The sequence below is a fragment of the Rhipicephalus microplus genome, chromosome 3 (genome assembly GCF_043290135.1).
Source record: "Rhipicephalus microplus isolate Deutch F79 chromosome 3, USDA_Rmic, whole genome shotgun sequence".
Classification (NCBI taxonomy): Eukaryota; Metazoa; Arthropoda; class Arachnida; order Ixodida; family Ixodidae; genus Rhipicephalus; species Rhipicephalus microplus.
This window is the reverse complement of record NC_134702.1, coordinates 106,485,071-106,502,886: the sequence shown is the minus strand read 5'-3', so window position 1 is coordinate 106,502,886 and position 17,816 is coordinate 106,485,071. Positions and strand designations below refer to the sequence as shown.

At 44.5% G+C, this 17,816-nt stretch overlaps 1 protein-coding gene across 3 annotated transcripts in view; it reads right to left on the bottom strand.

The window, feature by feature from the left end:
- Nucleotides 1–2,848: 2,848 nt before the first annotated feature.
- Rabex-5 (Rabaptin-5-associated exchange factor for Rab5) overlaps nt 2,849–17,816 on the bottom strand; it is a 29,789-nt gene continuing 14,821 nt past the window's right edge. For 2 of the 3 annotated variants that reach the window (XM_037422722.2, XM_037422729.2), the window contains exons 3-10: nt 12,252–12,418; nt 10,033–10,151; nt 9,707–9,833; nt 9,007–9,497; nt 7,035–7,271; nt 6,286–6,519; nt 5,383–5,595; nt 2,849–3,176 (exon numbers count right to left, since the gene is read on the bottom strand). In XM_037422722.2, the coding sequence (XP_037278619.2) occupies nt 5,398–5,595; nt 6,286–6,519; nt 7,035–7,271; nt 9,007–9,497; nt 9,707–9,833; nt 10,033–10,151; nt 12,252–12,418 (1,573 nt within the window). In that variant the 3' untranslated portion in view covers nt 2,849–3,176; nt 5,383–5,397. Of the gene's footprint in view, nt 3,177–5,382; nt 5,596–6,285; nt 6,520–7,034; nt 7,272–9,006; nt 9,498–9,706; nt 9,834–10,032; nt 10,152–12,251; nt 12,419–16,440; nt 16,785–17,816 lie in introns of those variants that run through there. The other variant, XM_037422745.2, reaches the window with a different exon arrangement.

Here is a 17,816-nt window from a genome sequence, read left to right as displayed (position 1 = left end):
TCGTCATTTTGTTTACGCAATGGCGTCCTCTACAAAAGAAACTTTTCATCCATCGGAGCTCCCTATTTGCTCGTTATTCCTACACCCCTTCAAACTGAAATGCTTCAAGCATGTCACAACGAGCCGACGTCTGGCCATTTAGGCTACACTCGCATATTGGCAAGAGTACAGCAAGGATACTACTGGCCACGACTCACAACAGCCGTCAAGCACCACATTAACACTTGCCTCGATCGCCAGCGACACAAGTCACCTCCAAAGAGACCCGCCGGTCACCTGCAACAAGTTCAGGTTCCACGTAAACCGTTTGAACAGATAGGAATAGATATTTTGGGACCCCTTCCTACTTCTACTGCAGGGAATCGCTGGGTTATAGTCGCAACAGACTACCTAACCAGGTATGCCGAAACAAAAGCTATCCAAAAGAGCACCGCAGCAGAAGTGGCGAGATTTTTCATAGAAAATATTGTGCTACGCCACGGTGCCCCGACTATCGTAATAACAGACCGCGGAACAGCATTTACGGCAGCTCTTTTAGACGACGTCCTGATGCTTAGGGGAACGACTCACCGTAAGACCACTGCATACCACCCGCAAACGAATGGACTAACGGAGCGCCTCAACAAGACGAATGAAGACATGCTGTCGATGTACGTGGATGTCCAACATAGGAATTGGGACGAAATTTTACACTATATCACGTTCGCATACAATACGGCTAAACAAGAAACAACTCGCATGAGTCCATTGAGCTTGGTTCACGGATGGGAGGTACGGACTATGCTGGATGCGATGTTGCCACATGAATGGGACGCTACCAACACAGGCGCTGACGTGTTCACTGAACGCGCGGAAGAAGCAAGGCAGCTCGCCCGCTTACGGATCCGGCAGCAACAAGACTACGACGCAGGCCGCTACAATGCTCGCCATAGAACTGTAACGTACAAAATCGGTGACGGTGTGGGTTTGGACACCCGTACGAAAACGTGGACTGTCCGAGAAGCTGCTAAGGCGATATTTCGGGCTATACCGAGTGTCGCGCTAGCTAAGTGACGTCACTTACGAGGTCGTCTCCGACAGTCCCCAATGCCTGAGGCGTTGCCAACACCAGCCTGAACTTGTGCATGTAGTGCGTATGAAGCCGTATGTGAGCCACTGACTGCACGTTAAAAAAAATACAGTGGGTCTGAATCAGCTTCGGGGCGATACTCCTATAAGGAGGGGCAAGTGACACGTGTTTATATCAAAAAGAACGATGATAGCAATGTTTTGTAGATTCCAGCTAGTGGGTCAGGCAGTTTTCGGGACTCCAACGAAGCAAGTGTCTTGCTGTACAGCTGATCCTGAACACGCTCTTTTTGCTGCGGTAAGCTGCTGTCATCTTTTATTCGCGTTGCACTGCGACAATATCTCGGGCTCTATATCTTGCTGCGATATCTCTCCAGTTTTCCTCGAGCCATTTTTCTACGCTGTCCAGTTCTGCCGCTCTGCTTTCACCTGTAACAGCCTTTCCAATGATGTCGTGCCGTTCTTTGAACCGCTGAAGTCAGCCTGAACCACCTTGGAAATCATACCTGCCAAGCAGAAAAGCAAGGTCCTTGGCTTTCTGCTCGATCATAGGGCTAGACACCGGGTTGTTTCGCGACCGAACGTCCACAAACCGCTTGTAAACAGCCGCTTCAACATCTTCGTACACAGCAGCGCGCACACATCGGGCGCCACGGGCACCTGTCCTTTTGTCCGACTTGGCCCTGATGTCTGCTTTGTTCTTCAGTTAGTACTCAAGGTGCTCCTTGGAATTTTGTACGCGGCGACGACGTCGGACTTTTTTTCACCGCGCTCAACCCAATTGATGATTTCGAGTTTCGCAGCGAACGGCAAATTTTGCGTCTTTGCGCAAGCCATGATGACAGCGCGCCAATACAGTTCACAGAGCACCAACAGGCAACACCACAGACCACGCTGAATCAGCAGCAGCAGGCACACAAGCATAAAAAAAGAAAAAATGGCGCTCACTTCTACGGCCTCTGTGCCTCCGGGAAAGCACGACGGCCTCTCATTGGCTGTAAGCGCTGTGAGCGGGCCAGGATCATTTCTTGGAGGGGGGTGTTCTCCCGCACACAACTGGGTCTAACAAACTTTTTCTAGGGTGGTGCCGGCAGTTTTCCCCGCCACCGCGAGGGAAAGCCAACTTGCTGGGGCACTTTTGAGACACATAGAGTTTGATATATCAGTTGTCGTAGCTATTTTCATTTGATAAAACAGTAACTCTTGCTATATATTCTCAATGTAAGCTTACCGTGTTTAGAAATTGTTCTTCGATGTACGGGATAATTTGATATAAACGGGTTCGATATAATCGTGCTCGACTGTACTAACTTCATCTCGGGAAGCTTGTAATCCTTGATGGTGTGTTCATCAGGGCCAGGAACAGCACTGCTAATACTCAAAATAGCTCATGGGCTGCCAGCTTGTAAATTGTTCCGTCCTGGTGCATGCGCCTTTATGTTTGTCCACCCGTGCCGACAACAACTCAACATTTTAAAACTAAATTTCTAAGCTTTTATGTGGCAATACCTTGAAACGATTATAATGTACGCCATAGTGGAGGCCGTTCAATTAATTTTGACCTTCTGAAGTACACCGTAATGCACATACAACGGCTTTTTTTTGCATTTTGACATCTGTCGAAACATGGCTGTTGTGACCTGGAATTCGCCATCATGCGTACTGGCGCAATCCCTTGTTGCAGAGTCATGATGGCTGGTACTAGAGTATGGAGATACGCAACCAAGGCAACGAAGACAGAATGAGTGTGGAGGAATAAATTTATGTAGACATATATATATATATATATATATATATATATATTATATACATATGTAATTATATACACTGAAGAAAAAATTTGTCTCTACAGTTTTTTACAATTTTCGGGGTCAGCGAGCATCCCCCTTCCATCTTCGACATAGGCGGTTGTTCGCAAAAATAGCAGTATTTCACCACAAGCACGCAAACAAGTCCAGCGGCGTGACGTCGTGGCATGTGTGCGTCTGACACCGGAGCGCTTATAGTAGTCTTTCGCAAAACAGCAAAGAAGATTTTTCCATCGCAACATCCGAACACATTCCCGCATCAATAGTGGTCTCTGGTTGTCTTGTTGAACCAGGTGGAACCTGAAAGGCAAGGGTGAAAGTAGGTGTCAAGGGATGCCTGCTCATTTTTTTTTCAACAACAATGAAACTTTTTAAAAGACGTCTATATATCTAATTGGTGTATATAAGTAAATTACACTTTTGGAAAACAGCACTCTTGCATCTATGACTCGATTTTCTTGTGCTAAATGGAGGTCCTAGACCTTTAAACTCTAAGGCTCGTGTACGGCCAGTTTTGGTTTCGTTTTCGCAAAGATAACCGCTTTGTAGTGACACAACTCAGAAGGCAGTCCTGTGGGAGCATAATGATAATACTCTGTGCGCATGAGCAGGCACACCTCTGTCTGCTACACTGCTATTTCAACCAAGGTCAAAGTATCGGCGTAGCGAGAGGCTGCAACGCTTGAGCCAATTAGGAGAATGGCACGGGAGATGGGACGAAGCAGAGAAAATGTAAATTGCGGCACTAACAACTATGTGCTTGATTATGCATGCTTTTACATGGTATTTCTTGCACATTGTGCAGTTTCTATTTTTGCCCCCCCCCCCCCCCCCCTCTCATTATGTTAGTAATGACTTGGCTGTTAATCAGCTTTGTGGTCTGTCTCCTCTCTCCTTTGTCATGCTTTCGTGCAGTTTCCCCAGCAGGTATAAACCAAACAGCCCAAATATGTACCCTTTTACTGAAGTCAGTGTTGAATTGTCACAACGACTCGCTTCCACATGACAACAGCAACAGCCACCTGAAGATGGCAACCTCATGGCAAACCAAATACCAATTGCTCACAAAAAGGCTCAACTAATTTAGAGTGCTTCGACGTCTTACAAATTTTTTTCTGGAAGGTTCATTTTCATTCATTCATCCACTGTTTATTTAGACAAAAACAAAGATTTGCCTAGGTTGAAGGGACTAAAGGCAGATTACCTCTGCTTGAGTAAGGTCCCTCAACGCATACATTTGTTCAGCTGAAGTTGAACAAATATAGAAATTTCATTCTTATTTTGAATGAGGGGACATAAAAATCAAATTAAAGAAATATAACACATGTCCAAACATACATTATAAAGTAACACATTGCATTCACCACCAATTTGCGGTAGCAAGATAAAGAATATAAAAATGAAACCATGAGATTTTAGACAGCATTACTAAGTACTATACAAAAATACATTAAAAAAAGAAAATGAGCAACTTTCATCAAATATAGGAAAGTACGAAAGACACATAAGAAATATCTATAGATAATACAATTATGGCTCATTACAAGTAAAGAAGTAAATCTTGACTTTTTTTCTTCACACTGTTTTTAGTATTACATTCTTCCAAAACTTCATAGAAATTTTTGTGGAGTGGATAAGGTATTTGATATGATAATGTTTGCTTACCGTAAGTTGTTCTGAATATAAGGAATAAAAAATGATCAAAACGTAGATAATACGGAGTATCGCTTTAGTAGCAATGCTCTATATAACTGCCAACGATGTTTCCCATTTCATTAATGACATATAAATTGAGTTTAAGATTGTATAATTGGTAGACAGTAAGTATCTGAAGCTTGCCCAAAAATGGAGGAATATGTTCCCTAGGTTGCAGATTTTCTATGTAGCGTGCAGACCTTTTTTGTGAAACTAACAGCCTGTCTAGATTGGTTTTTGAAGTTGTGCCCCAAATTAAAAGACAGTAATGTAGATGGGAATGAACTAAAGAATAATATAACTGGAGCTTTAACCAGTTTGGAACTAGGAACCTAAGTTTGCTTTAAACAGAAATCGATCGAGACATATTGGCGTGTACTATATTTATTTGAGGTGTCCAACTCAGGTGCTCATCGAAAAGTACACCTAAAAATTTTAAAAAGGGATTCGTTGGATTTCATTATTTTTAAACCAGAGAGAAATCTTGTAGCATACATCTTCACACTTGTTTTTGTTCTTAAGTAAAAAAAATATAGTCTTACCAACATTCAATTGCATTTGGTTCGAATCTAGCCAGTAAGAGAGACTAGCCATTCATTCGCTTTCTTCTCTAGACCTTTTAGACAGCTCCCAGAGAAGAACAAGCTTGTGTCATCTGCGTACATAACTGTAGAGGGTTCCAAGGTCATTGCCCTTTCTCATGAAAAATAATGCCTAGTTGGTAATACTGTGTCAATGCTCATTTAAACTCGGTGCAAGTCCTCTTTTAAACTAACTTGAACAGATATACTGCAACTGCCAGCACACATACCAGGCAGGACCTGTTTTATGCTTGTTCCGTTGCCTCTGTGACCGTTATGGTACAGGAGATGTCCCCCGTTGATGGCAGGGTTGACTCCAAAGACTGCACCAGCGTTTCTGTTGTTGAGCTGACAATGACTGGTTGCAGGGGTGGGGGCAGACATGCCTCCATCGAGTCGGGAGACATGGGGTCACCAGAGGCCAGCAGGACTCGTTGAACATCCTGTTTACAAGAGGGGGAAAAACGATGGTCACACGTGAGCCTATCTCCTATGGGCATAGGTCGGCAAACTCGCTCAGGAGTCGACTCACTCGGATCAAGCCGTGAGTCAGAGTGAGTCCGAGTGGAAAGTATTTTGGTGAGCTTGAGTCCTAAGCGCAAGATATATTTTGAGTGAGTCTGAGGTGAGTTGGTTGATAAACTGTCTTAACGTGAACAGTCAATGTCAAAGAGAATGTTAAAAGCGAATACCATGGAGCCAGACATCAGTAAAGTTTCAGCTCAAAACCAGTAAATATTCGAGTCGAAATGCAGCTGCTACAGCTGTGACCCAGTCATTGAGCAGAATGTCGTAGCCGCTGGCTTAATGTAGTGTTGTTTGAAAGGAAAACGATTTGTCAGTTTCTGACATTTCAAAGTTCATCAAAGATGCAAATAAATTGTTCCATATCAACCTAACTATCCCACAGCATGCTTTAGGCAAAGTCTGAAACACAGATGGTGTCGGCAGTTGTTTAAAGGCTTCGCTGCCTTGAAGCTAATTGTACCAGAAAAGACGTAACGGCTACAGGCAACATGGTGCCTCATGGGAAAAAAAAAACGTTCCGTGAGCACAACTAGAACGGTCGAGTGCTCATGTTGTGCACAACCCTTATTGAGACTTCTTTAACAGAAAACAAGACCAGCACATACCTTGAGGGGCGCAACGGCGGATGACGAGTCGATTGATGCGTCTGGAGCCACCGGTGCCGGAGGGGGTGTGTCCAACTGTAGCAGCAGGCTGTCGCCGTCGTCCAACTCTCGGAGGACGACGTCGCGAAGGAATGCAGGCACAAACCGCACGTCGAGGTCGGCGGGCACCTTGTATGAGCAGGGAGCCAAGGGTGCTTGCGTGAGGGCCTGTTCTACCTCACGAGACACTGTCTCCTGCACGGTACCGTCGCGGTACACACTTTAATATGCGCAGCGCAAATATAAATAGCATGCACGCTGGTGAATCTGCTCATATCATTTCGAAGTAGCAGCGCTTTGTACATTGTTGCGCAGAAAATTACTCGCTGACTATACCAAAATATGAGTGCAGCATAACCACACACGTGAAACACTTGCCCAAGTTAACCTGTTCTGGGGGGACGTGCACATCTTCGACAACTTAACACAATAAAAATGTCTTTACACATTGCCTTCTGGTACGTCAGCTGATACTTTACAGGTACACATTACAGGAAAAAGCAAAGCTGAGTGCAAGGCATGGTACAACAGTAAATATACAGTGGATCAAAATATGCCTTCACAACATTCTTGCCACTAGACTCCTCAATTCTTCTCGTTTGGTTAATAAGGCCCATACAGCCAGTAGGCATCTAGCAGTGTCACAAACGGGCCCCAGAGTGATGGGTCCAATTGTAGACCCCTCTGAATGGCAACCAAGTAGCACTCACCCGAAACTCGTTTATGCGGCCGCGGAGCAACTTGGTGCCTTCGGCAAGAAGCTCCTGCCGTTGCCGCATGTCAGAGAGCAGCGCCAGATTGGAGTACATGAGGCGCAGGCCCTCGCTGGCCCCCTGGTCGTAGCCACCCGGGGGAACAGCCTCGCCGGTCACGTAGCGCTCAAACTCTTCTGCGGGCAGGTTCAAGGATTCGGCCGTCAGGTTCTCGATGAAGGACACCGCACAGCACTGGCCAGGGTAGAACGAGGAATGAACACAACAAAGAGTTCAACGATGGAACACCACAGACAGGCTGACAATACTCTTAGCTGTGCGATAGCACAAAGGTGTTTTACACAGCACGCCTTTCAGCGTTGGCTGAAATTTCTTGCCGAAGAAGATAGGGCACAACAAAGCACAAACTGCAGCACTGGTGTTTAATTACCCAGATGTGGCTTGTTAGACAACAGGGGGATGATCAATGGCAATGTATCAATGTGTGGGATCAAAGCAAACTTGGGATAAGTCATTCTGCGTACATGCTGCAAACACTACAGCAAGGCTTGTGCACTATAAATGTTTTAGCAGCCAATTCCTTCTTAAAGGGCCATTCACCTGGTTTGACAATTTTGAGCTGACAAGCGCAATGCGTAGATGAGGCGTTCATGATCACGTCTGCCAAAATTTGCAACGCTACGCGCCGCGGAAATGGGTCAAGTTTCAAGATGAAAGCTGCTCCCCTCCCCTCTGCCGGCGCACGCGTAGAGAATGAGGGCATAACGTAGGCGTAGGAATGGCCCTACGTACATGGCAATGCAATGACGTTGGTCCTCTACGTAGACGACTCTGCTCTGACGTTGTCAACAGTATACCACGTGACATGGCTAAAATTATTTAACACAACATGAGTAGTTTATGTATTTGTTGCTTTAAGAGATTAATAAAACTTGAAATAAATAATGAGACGCAATAAAAAATTGTGCACGTTTTTCCCGTGAAATGCTACGAGATGCAGGGCTAATGTGCCAGTGTTTCGCTTACGTTCGGGTCCCCGCGGTCAGCGCATTGAGCAGACAACCACTGTGGAACGCTCCTACGCATTTGCACACTTATTGTGCTGATCTATTTTACTGCGTCTAAGATAGCGTTTCCAAACAATCCCGCAGACAAGGCAGAAGACCACAAAATAACCCTGGTCAACAAAGCAACGCTGCTCGCGTGCACGGGAGCTGGGCTTGTTAGGGCGCGTCATGCGCACGTCACCTCTTGGTCGGATGCCGGAGAGGGTAGGGAAGAGATTTGGCTTGCGAAGGCTGCGCGGAGAAGCGGCAAAGGTTTCGAGCTCGCCTTCTCTCACCCTCCTTTCGTACCGCTTCAAGAAACCTGTTTTCTTCACTCGTCGTGAACCGATTCGAAAAATTTTTGTGGCAAAACGTTTCTCATCGGACACCCAACAACTTCCACTGTCTAACTAAAATTCGGTATGTGGCCTGGTGAGTGGCCCTTAAAGGCAGCCTAGCTTGCCTTGCTGGGAATCCGAGTTGAAAACCTTTACTGTTAAATGCCACACGAATAAGTGGAAGTATGACTAACAATCTTAATCCCTGTCTTTACTATTTAGTAAATACCACATAGCACAGAGTAAACATCTTTGAGAGCATAAATGTCCTTAAAATGCTTGGCTAATGTCATATTCATTTTCACAACTTTTGCAATATCTATGATTATATTAACTGGTTATTCTATACTGGAACCAGCCATGATGGCTTAGTGGTGAAGGTGGAGCGCTGTTTGAGCCTGTAGGTTCAATACCTGGTGACAGCGCCAAGAAAAAGCTCCCATGCACTTAGATCAAGGCGCTACAGCTTAAAATATGTTGGCTCAGTAATTACAGGCATTATGCACCTTAATATATATATAGCAACCTCAGACAATCCATAGCAAACTGCGGAGAGACACCGCAAAGCACTGCTACGATACTCACCAGGTTGGTGAAGTAGTAGCCAGCCTCCCCACTGAGTAGCCGGCTGGGGGCACTGAACCGGGTCACATACTTGATGTTGGAGTGAAGCAGGGGAGGGTTGGCACGCAACACAACGTACACCATTGCCGGCAGGAACTCATCAGCCGAAGCCGGCTGTGGGCCCTGGGGTCCCATTTGCAATGCCTCGAACAGCTGCTGACTGCAACGCACAACACAGGCCAACTTCTCACGGGGGCTGTGGCGCGAGTCCAGCTCAATTATGTGTGTAATGGCACGGTCAATCACATCACGCACAGGCGTCTGCCGATCGTCCAACTCAAGCTCAAGATGCCGTGCCGCCACCCAGCTCAAAGACCGGATGCGGCGTTGGATTGCCAAATCTTTCTCCTCGTCGGCCGTGGAGATGAACTCGAAGATGGACTTGTACGTTAGACTCATCAGGTAGTTCTCCATCAAGTCCATGAGACGCTCCACCTGGTCGGGCTCCAGACCTACATGAGAGTATTTCTAAGTGAGCAGACTCTACAAGGAAGCAGCAATCTCTTCTCTGTCATCTTACAACGTATTACACTACACACAGTTCATAGCATTACCTAGCCTGGTCTCTTTTTTACTCCATAGCACTCTATATGTATCGATCCCTAAACTACCATCTTGTTGATTGCAGTACAAAATAAGTGAGGTGACAGAGAAGGCATACCTTGATAGTGGGCGTGTGTCTCAAAGCGCTCGTGCATCTTCTGATAGAAGTCCTGCACCTGGTTTGAGAGATCATCGATTGACTGGTCCCGGGACGTTTTGTGGATGCGATCCACAGCTGCCCTGACCTGAAAACAAGTAATTGAACTGAGGTCAAGTACAGCACAACGAAGCGTGCAAACAAGTTGAAAGTAACCAGAAAACCCAAGCATGGGGTTTCATGCATGTAATGCAGGCATCTTTCTGGCGCTCTATATAAAGGTGTATATCATTAGAAATCAGACACAAGTTTGCTTTATCGCAAGCTAAGCGAGCAGCGGGACTCGCCTGCTTGATGAGATCGCAAGCTGCCGACTCCTTCAGGTCGCGGAGGAAGTCCTTGAGCTCCTTGGCGGCAGGATTGCTCTCCAAACTGCTCAGCTGAAAGTCCTTGGAGCTCACAGACTCTGCAACAAACAAGAGGCAAGACAAACAGCTTAGCTGACTTCTCTAGGCATCCCAATGCCTCCATTCTCTCTTCCAACATTATGATGTGTTTCACCATTAATGAGACACACAGCTCTGAAACTTTGTTGTGTGCTTTATATATGCACATTAAGTGCACCTCTTCAGATATTTCACACAGACGCTGCGATTGAGGTCAGATACCTCGTTGAATAAAATTTCCACATCGTTGTATAATCACTTTTTTCACCTCAGGAGCACCAATTTTGATGATAGCTAACTACATTTTTTAGAGACAAAAAGCGCCGGCTGGTTTAATCTCTGTTGTACCAATTATGACACATTATATTGAAAGCAAAAATGAGCAAGAATATACAAAAGAAGCTCTAAATGACCCTACATTTGTAGCCTGCCATATACAGTTCCTACGAACTATAAGAATGCCTTAAAAATTAAAAAAAAGTCTGCTCTTTTTTCTTTTTTACAATGAAAACATCGCAGTACTTGTGAAAAAAAAAGAGGGAGACCTCAAGCACACTGCCAGTACGTGACATAGCATAAAACAATATCTGGACAATTTCTTCAGATGGCGACTCTATGTTCCTGTCCCGTTTCACTGTCGCACATGCCAGTGCTCTTTGATGAAACAATAATTGCACTTACACAATTCATAGATGTTATGCTTAAGGTCGTAATTACTAGAGGGCGAAATGCAACAAAGGTGAAGGCATTGAATGAGCTACTTAACATCAGAGAAATTTTAGAAACCAGGTGCAATAAAAGTGACCTTTAGTTGGTGTTGCATTACTAAGATTTTTCAAAGCATCGGAGCAAGAACAGGAACAAACATTCACAGTAGTAAACAGAACTACCAACCCAAGCTTCCTTTCTCTGAGTGGGGTTATCAAAGTGCATTTCAAATGAGGGAAACAAGACAAAATGATAAAAAAAATCCAATGTGTGAAAGTATTCTGCAACAGGAACTCGCACCTCTTACATGACAAGGGCAAAAGGCCACACTGATTTGCTTGTCACAGCATCTGTACATTACCTGCTCTCGAACTATTTCTCCGGTATCGTTTACTTTTTGACACTACAATGTGTGCTGCGAGTGTCCATATCCGCTGTCCGTGTTATGATATGCTGTCACACTTTCATAACCAAGTGCAATGCAGAAGCCAACACCTCACGTGGAGAGACACTCCGTAATGTGAGGCAACACACGTTGATACAGGCATGCAAAGCAATCAACCACAAAAAAGCAATGCTTGAAGCAAAGGTAACCTTGTGGGCTGGAAACTAAAGCTGCGATTCTCTGTACCATTTGAAAGCAGACATACTGTGGACACGGAGGATCCGCAGCATGGTCTTGCAATGCGTTCCAGTATAAGTGCGACAGATGCAACTTCAATGTGAGCCTTCTTTCAAGGGTAAAGCTGCAGATTTGTTGTTGTCAATGCTATCTTTTTTCCAGACACTACTTCCCAAAACTGCATCCTTGTGCAGAGCTGGTTTCTTTAGTACCGTGAAGATAATGGTATGTTGCACAAGACTCTTGCTGGTAAAAGTGAAAGTAATGCAGAATATGACGCTCTGCTTCTAGAAACAGGATGCGATGCATGAAAGTTTGATGTAATGTAAAGCTGATGGCACAATAGAATGCAGAGGTGGATGATAAATGGCTTTATTTTAATGAAACAAGGCAAACAGAGCAACAGGAATGCCGGCACAATAAAGAGGTAATGTGATAAAAGAGGTGCAACAATGCAAACAGAGGTGTCACAGGGGTGTCACGTCATATTCGCTATGCTGGCTGCTGCCAGCAAGGGAAACTGCCCAGTGATCAGTAGTCTATTTGAGACCATATACACAAGAAAAAGCTGCTCAATCAAAGAGAGAAGTTCATGAAGAACTACAGAAGCAAGCCGTGGAAAGCGTCATGTCTGCCTTTTTTTGGGCTACATACAACCAGACTCCGCAGAAAGCGCAAATGGGTTAGTGCAACACAGTGTCAAGCAGTGATTTAAGCTTCTTTAGTTGTGCCCACATATGACCTCCAACATCATTTGAAAGAAATAAAGTATTCAATCGGCTCAAGCTACCTTTAACAGTGTTGGACCTGCGGATGATGCTGCGTAGCGTCTTGGTCCGTTTCTCGGCTTGCTGTCGCTTCTTCTCGGCAAATCGCGAGAACGGCGATGGTTCGATCAGGCCCGGCTGCGATGCACTGGGGTAGCCTTCTGGAGACTCACTGGCACTGCGGGACAGCCTGCAACCAAACGGAGAAGAAAACCACTTTGAATTAAGGCCTCACTCTCAATCTGGCGTACTCATGTGTACACTGATTCGTACTTGCCCTAGACCGATTTCATGAGTGTCCCATGAGTACCAGAGACACTACTTGATTGATTGATTGATATGTGGGGTTTAATGTCCCAAAACCACCATATGATTATGGGAGACGCCGTAGTGGAGGGCTCCGGAAATTTCAACCGCCTGGGGTTCTTAATTGTGTGCACCCAAATCTAAGCACACAGACCTACAGCATTTTCGCTTTCATCAAGAATGCAGCGGCGGCAGCCAGGATTCGATCCCGCGACCTGCCGGTTAGCAGTCGGGTACCTTAGCCACTAGACCAACCAGAGACACTGCTACAACACACCCTACAAAACCATTGCTGAATGACATCCACATACTTTGCTTTTAATGAAAACCAGCAGGTAATGAAGCCAAGGAAGGTGTAAGGAACATTAATTTTACTACTTTAAGTGTATTGTAATAATTGTGATACAGATGTGAAGAAAGTAGAGTGAATGAGAAGACAATTTTCTGCTGGAAGGGACCGCACTTTAAAATGATACAATTAACATTCTCTATACCTTCTTTGGTTTCGTTATCTTCTGGCTTCTGTTAATGTTATATCAAACAAAGAAACGAGCCATTAAAACACTTTTTCCTTCATTAATGTACCTAAGATGCCAATATAGGCTTTTACTTTGCCTAAAGTCTTTTACGCCCAACAATGCTGCCTCTGCAGCTTTTTTTTCTGGAAGGTGTTAGACTTCATCACTGGGGTGTGAAACACTGCTGTTACATCCCACTCCAAATTCTGATTTGGGACAACTTCAGAGCCATCAGCCTCGATTGTTTTCTGAATTCTCCACACATACACGATGGATGGATGGATAAACTTTATTTGATCCTTCGAAACATGCCAGACTTTACTTCGCGCTCTCCAATAAGGTTAAGAATTTCAGAATAGGTTGTGCACTAGCACAATAACTAAATGCGCACGTAATACCCCACACCAATAAAAATTTGTAACAATATATACATCTTTGAAAAGGGTGGTGAAAAGTGCAGCAGGCACTTGCAATATACATCAAAGGCCATAGCGAGAATCTTCGGGCTGCGCAATCATCCATGCTTTTGTAAGCGCGTTCAAAACTTGTCACTTCTCACAAGTGGTGGCCGGCACAAAGTATACAGCAGGAAGGCGGACTCCACAGGTTCTACACCACTGTTTGTCAGCACACAAGTGCTCAAATAGATCTAATGAATAACTGAGAACAAAGCCATAACTGGGAGTTATATGGCGAGATAATCACTACCAAACGAAGCGGCTTCCTCACAGCATGAACGGCTTGTCACCCCCTTTCCTACACATAAAGCAAATATAGTTAACATGGATCACTTTTCTGAAGAGCATTCAGATGTCGTGTCTTAAGCAAACTTTAAGTGATGAGTGAGCGGAAGGTACCAGCATCACAGAAATGTCGCTAACTCGAACAACAGGAAGGAGATTCATCATTAGCATAAGTGCCAAATGACATATATACATCCACAATACCTCGTACCATGCAGCCGTTTTCACATTACACTCCATGAGCCCATGCTGCGCAGGACGCGCAGGCACAAATGCCTGATTTAACCAGAAAATCAGCAGCACACTTAAAAAAAAAAGAAATGGTGCACAAATGAAGAGAACAAATTTTTACTGAGAGAACAAAAGTGCCGCACAGGTCTGTTTATTACTGACTCAAACTATAGCTTTGTTTGGCTTAGCAAAATACTAGTTGCCGCTTTTATCTTCATGCCTCAAATTTGCTTCCCTGTCGTTCATAGCACGAGTCTAAGAATTTTCATCGCGGTGCACTGTACTTCGTTTTGCGTACATGCTCTTAAGAAAACTTGGATTGCAAGAATGGTACCTCAACCTTTTTTTTTTCTTCCTTTCACCCCTAACTTCCGTTTCTCCAATCTGGCTGGCAAATTACAAGCTTCTGCCAGAAGTCTTTAGATATGCATAAACAATCACAAAACAAAACGAAATTGATGGATGTTGAGGAAGCCAAATGAAAACGCAGCTTGCCGCAAGGGAAGTAATTTAATTGTATTACAAGTGCTGCACAGGTATGCACAGAAATTCATATCAAAACTCTACTACCATTTGGGATGAAAGTTACAATACCACCACCTTTTACAGGCACATTCATACAATGCATGCCAGATAAACTATGAACCTCCTGAAAATAATGTGTGCTAGGATTATTGTTGGCAATCCAGAACACCTTCACATGAACTCAGCCACAGATCCATCATCACAATCTTCGCTGCGTTGGTGGCTATGCATTATCTCCCAATATTTAGAGCACATGAATGTAAATAACCAGATTTAAAGATAAGCCAATGAATTTTTTTTTTCAGTCACACAGCCGAATTTTTTCCCACACAAGCTGTGTCACATTCAGGTTTATTTAATTGCAGTCAATCATTCCATGGTATACTGAGCTCTAAAAATGTGTTACACGTGTCTAGTATCTGTAATGCTAATGCTGACTTCAAGTATTTTTTCTGATGGCTTCCATTGGCATGTGAGGTTCGAGCATTATAACCTCAACAGGCATCAATGTAATTGTAGCAATTGAAGAATGTATTCTCAAGCACAAAAGAACATAAATATATGATGCAAACTGAATTAATGAGGTCAGCTCATTCGTGCGAAGAGGCACATACACACAAGGAGAGAAAAATCATAGGACAGTTTGTTTTCAACAAAACTCACACGCAGAACGATGAGATACATAAAGCCGCAACTTGGTCGGAATGAGTCAGGAGCTCTAAAATATATTTACAAAACAAAACAGGCACAAATGTCCGAAAATGCGTGTCCCCTACGTTGCAGAAAAGATTAAGAAAAGAAAAACCTCCTTCTGTTAAAAAATAGGGTATTCAACAACATCACAAGACTGCATTAAAAAAAATAAGGCATTCGATAACATCACAAGACTGCATAAACTGCTTTCCTTCCCTTTCCAAAGGGACAGCACAATAGACCTATGAAAATAACGAAAGACCAACACTTTAATTGTCTGAAATGACAAGTGCTGAATCTGTAGTGCTGCGAATGTGCACACAGGTATATTAGCTTTCAGCCAATGCATCTGCAAACTGGCGAGAACATAAAGACTGGACGAGGTATCCCGTAAAGCTATTACTGGAACAGACAAAGAGTTGCAAAAACAACTCATGGTTAAATATATATTTCCCTGTACTATGTATATGCTGAGTGTTTGTGAACTCACAATGCAGACAAAACAGTGGAATAATCAAATGCATGAGAAGTGCTGGAATCAAGCGGATTTTACAGAGTATGGCAAATGAAAAACTATAGTTAGACAGGCTGGTTTATGCACTAAACAAATCAATGCAGGCTAAATTAATCTGTAGGCTTACAGTACAGCATCATTCAGAAGTCCAGTGTACAAATGCCCCAAAAGCAGAACGGAGCACATGAGCTGGGGCCAAACTATGCAAAACTGCATGCCAGTGCACACTATCAGAAAAGCGAGGATGGGCCAGAAGATAGTGCCATTATTTCCATATATAAATTAGGAACCACTTTTCTGATAGAGCTCCCAGGCACGCTGCTATTCTTAGCTCGGCCACAGCTCGCATGCTCCGTTTTATTTTTGGGGCACCTGTGCGGCTTTGGATTTTCATCATGTGGCTGTTGGGTGAATGAATGCAAAAATTATTTTTGAAGGTCTATAAAAGGCCAAGGAATCACTGGTTCAGCAGAGCCATTGGTAAGCAAAGAAAGTTGGCTGCACCACCATCTATGAACAATATTGTAGACAAAGACCGCATAGCAAATCTTTTGGTGTTGCTTGGAGAAGCGTGGACAAGCGCAATAATTTACCAACTGTTTCAGTAGTCTATGATGACATGGATGTATAGAAGCTAAGCAATTTCATTTGTCTCCAAAGTGCGAGCACAGAAAGCACTCACCAAGAAGGCAGCGAGTAGCCTCCCCGGTCGTCCGCCTTTTCTTCTACTATCCCAACCGACGCCAGCTTGGCATCACAGTCAATCACAACAAGAGAGACGAGACTCCTCAAAGCGCCACGCATCGAACAACTTGAACGACGACAGCACAGCCTCGCCCACTCGTGTCTCTCATCAGCCTGTCGGCATGCCTCTCTGCAGCGGCCGTATAAATCCTCCACACCAATGCCGGAAGCTGCAACAACGTAGGCGGTGCGACGCTGGCTTTTCTACACTAAAACTGCACCGATTCTCCCGTGTCGCGGCAGAGCCCGCCGATTCTAGGAGACCAACCCCCCCAACTGGGCTCGAAAGCGTTTACGCACGGAAAGCAACAGCTGTGACGTGGGGGAGAGAGATGAGACAGTGGGGGAGAGAAAACAAAGAATGCAAACAGAAAGGGAAGAGAGGAGCAGCTGTAACATGCTGTTGCTAGGACGACCCTGCTCACAGCTGTTGTGTCACTGAAACGGCAGCTGTTACACACCTCTCGTTCGGAGCCTCCTCAAAATGCTCTAAGAGCGCATGCTCCGTGCGAAGGAATGAAGCCAAGCAGGCAATCTGGGTAGCACTCACTTTCACGCGGACTGAGAACCAGCATGTTGGGCGAAAACGTGTGAAGGCAAAGATCAGAACGGCATGAAAATGTCGAAGGGGTTGCACAGATTGCAAGCCCACAGATTGGAGCATAACACTTGTGCCAAATGTCAGAAGGTGATGAAGGGTCTACCCCAAGTTTAGCAGCAACTGCGTTCTTATATCACTCTCTTCCAAGCAATTCAAATAATGACATTTCATTCGATATCAACATTCACGAATTAAAAGATACAAAAATAAGACGAAGATATCAAAAGGGAAAAAAAATAAAAGTTGCACAATGCACAATGACTTAAGGGAGCTCTAGCTCTTGAGTATGCGTCTTATCCACCTGACCTTAAAAAAAAAAAGGGGGGGGGGGGGACTTCAAGTAAGTCACATGATTTGGGACAAAGAGCACATCAGTCATTATGAAAAGACGAGTGACCTGGAGCGTGACCTTCTACAAGGAGAGCAGGTGGGAAAGCCACAGCTACTGCAGGCACTAAAATGTTTGCGTATGCATATCCAACCATGGTCAGTATGAGGCAGTTACTCAAGTATGCACTGCGAGTTGGGAGCCCTGCATGTCAAGGGTGCATTTCACGAGCAAGAACCATCTCCTTTATCACGCAATGTTTTTGGAAGCACAAACGCACATTACTGAACATTCATTTAAGAGTCTCGCGCAACAATGCTCGTGTCTTGTATTTTACATCTCACTAGACGGGCCTTGTCGAAAAAATTCATGAATATTTCAGTAC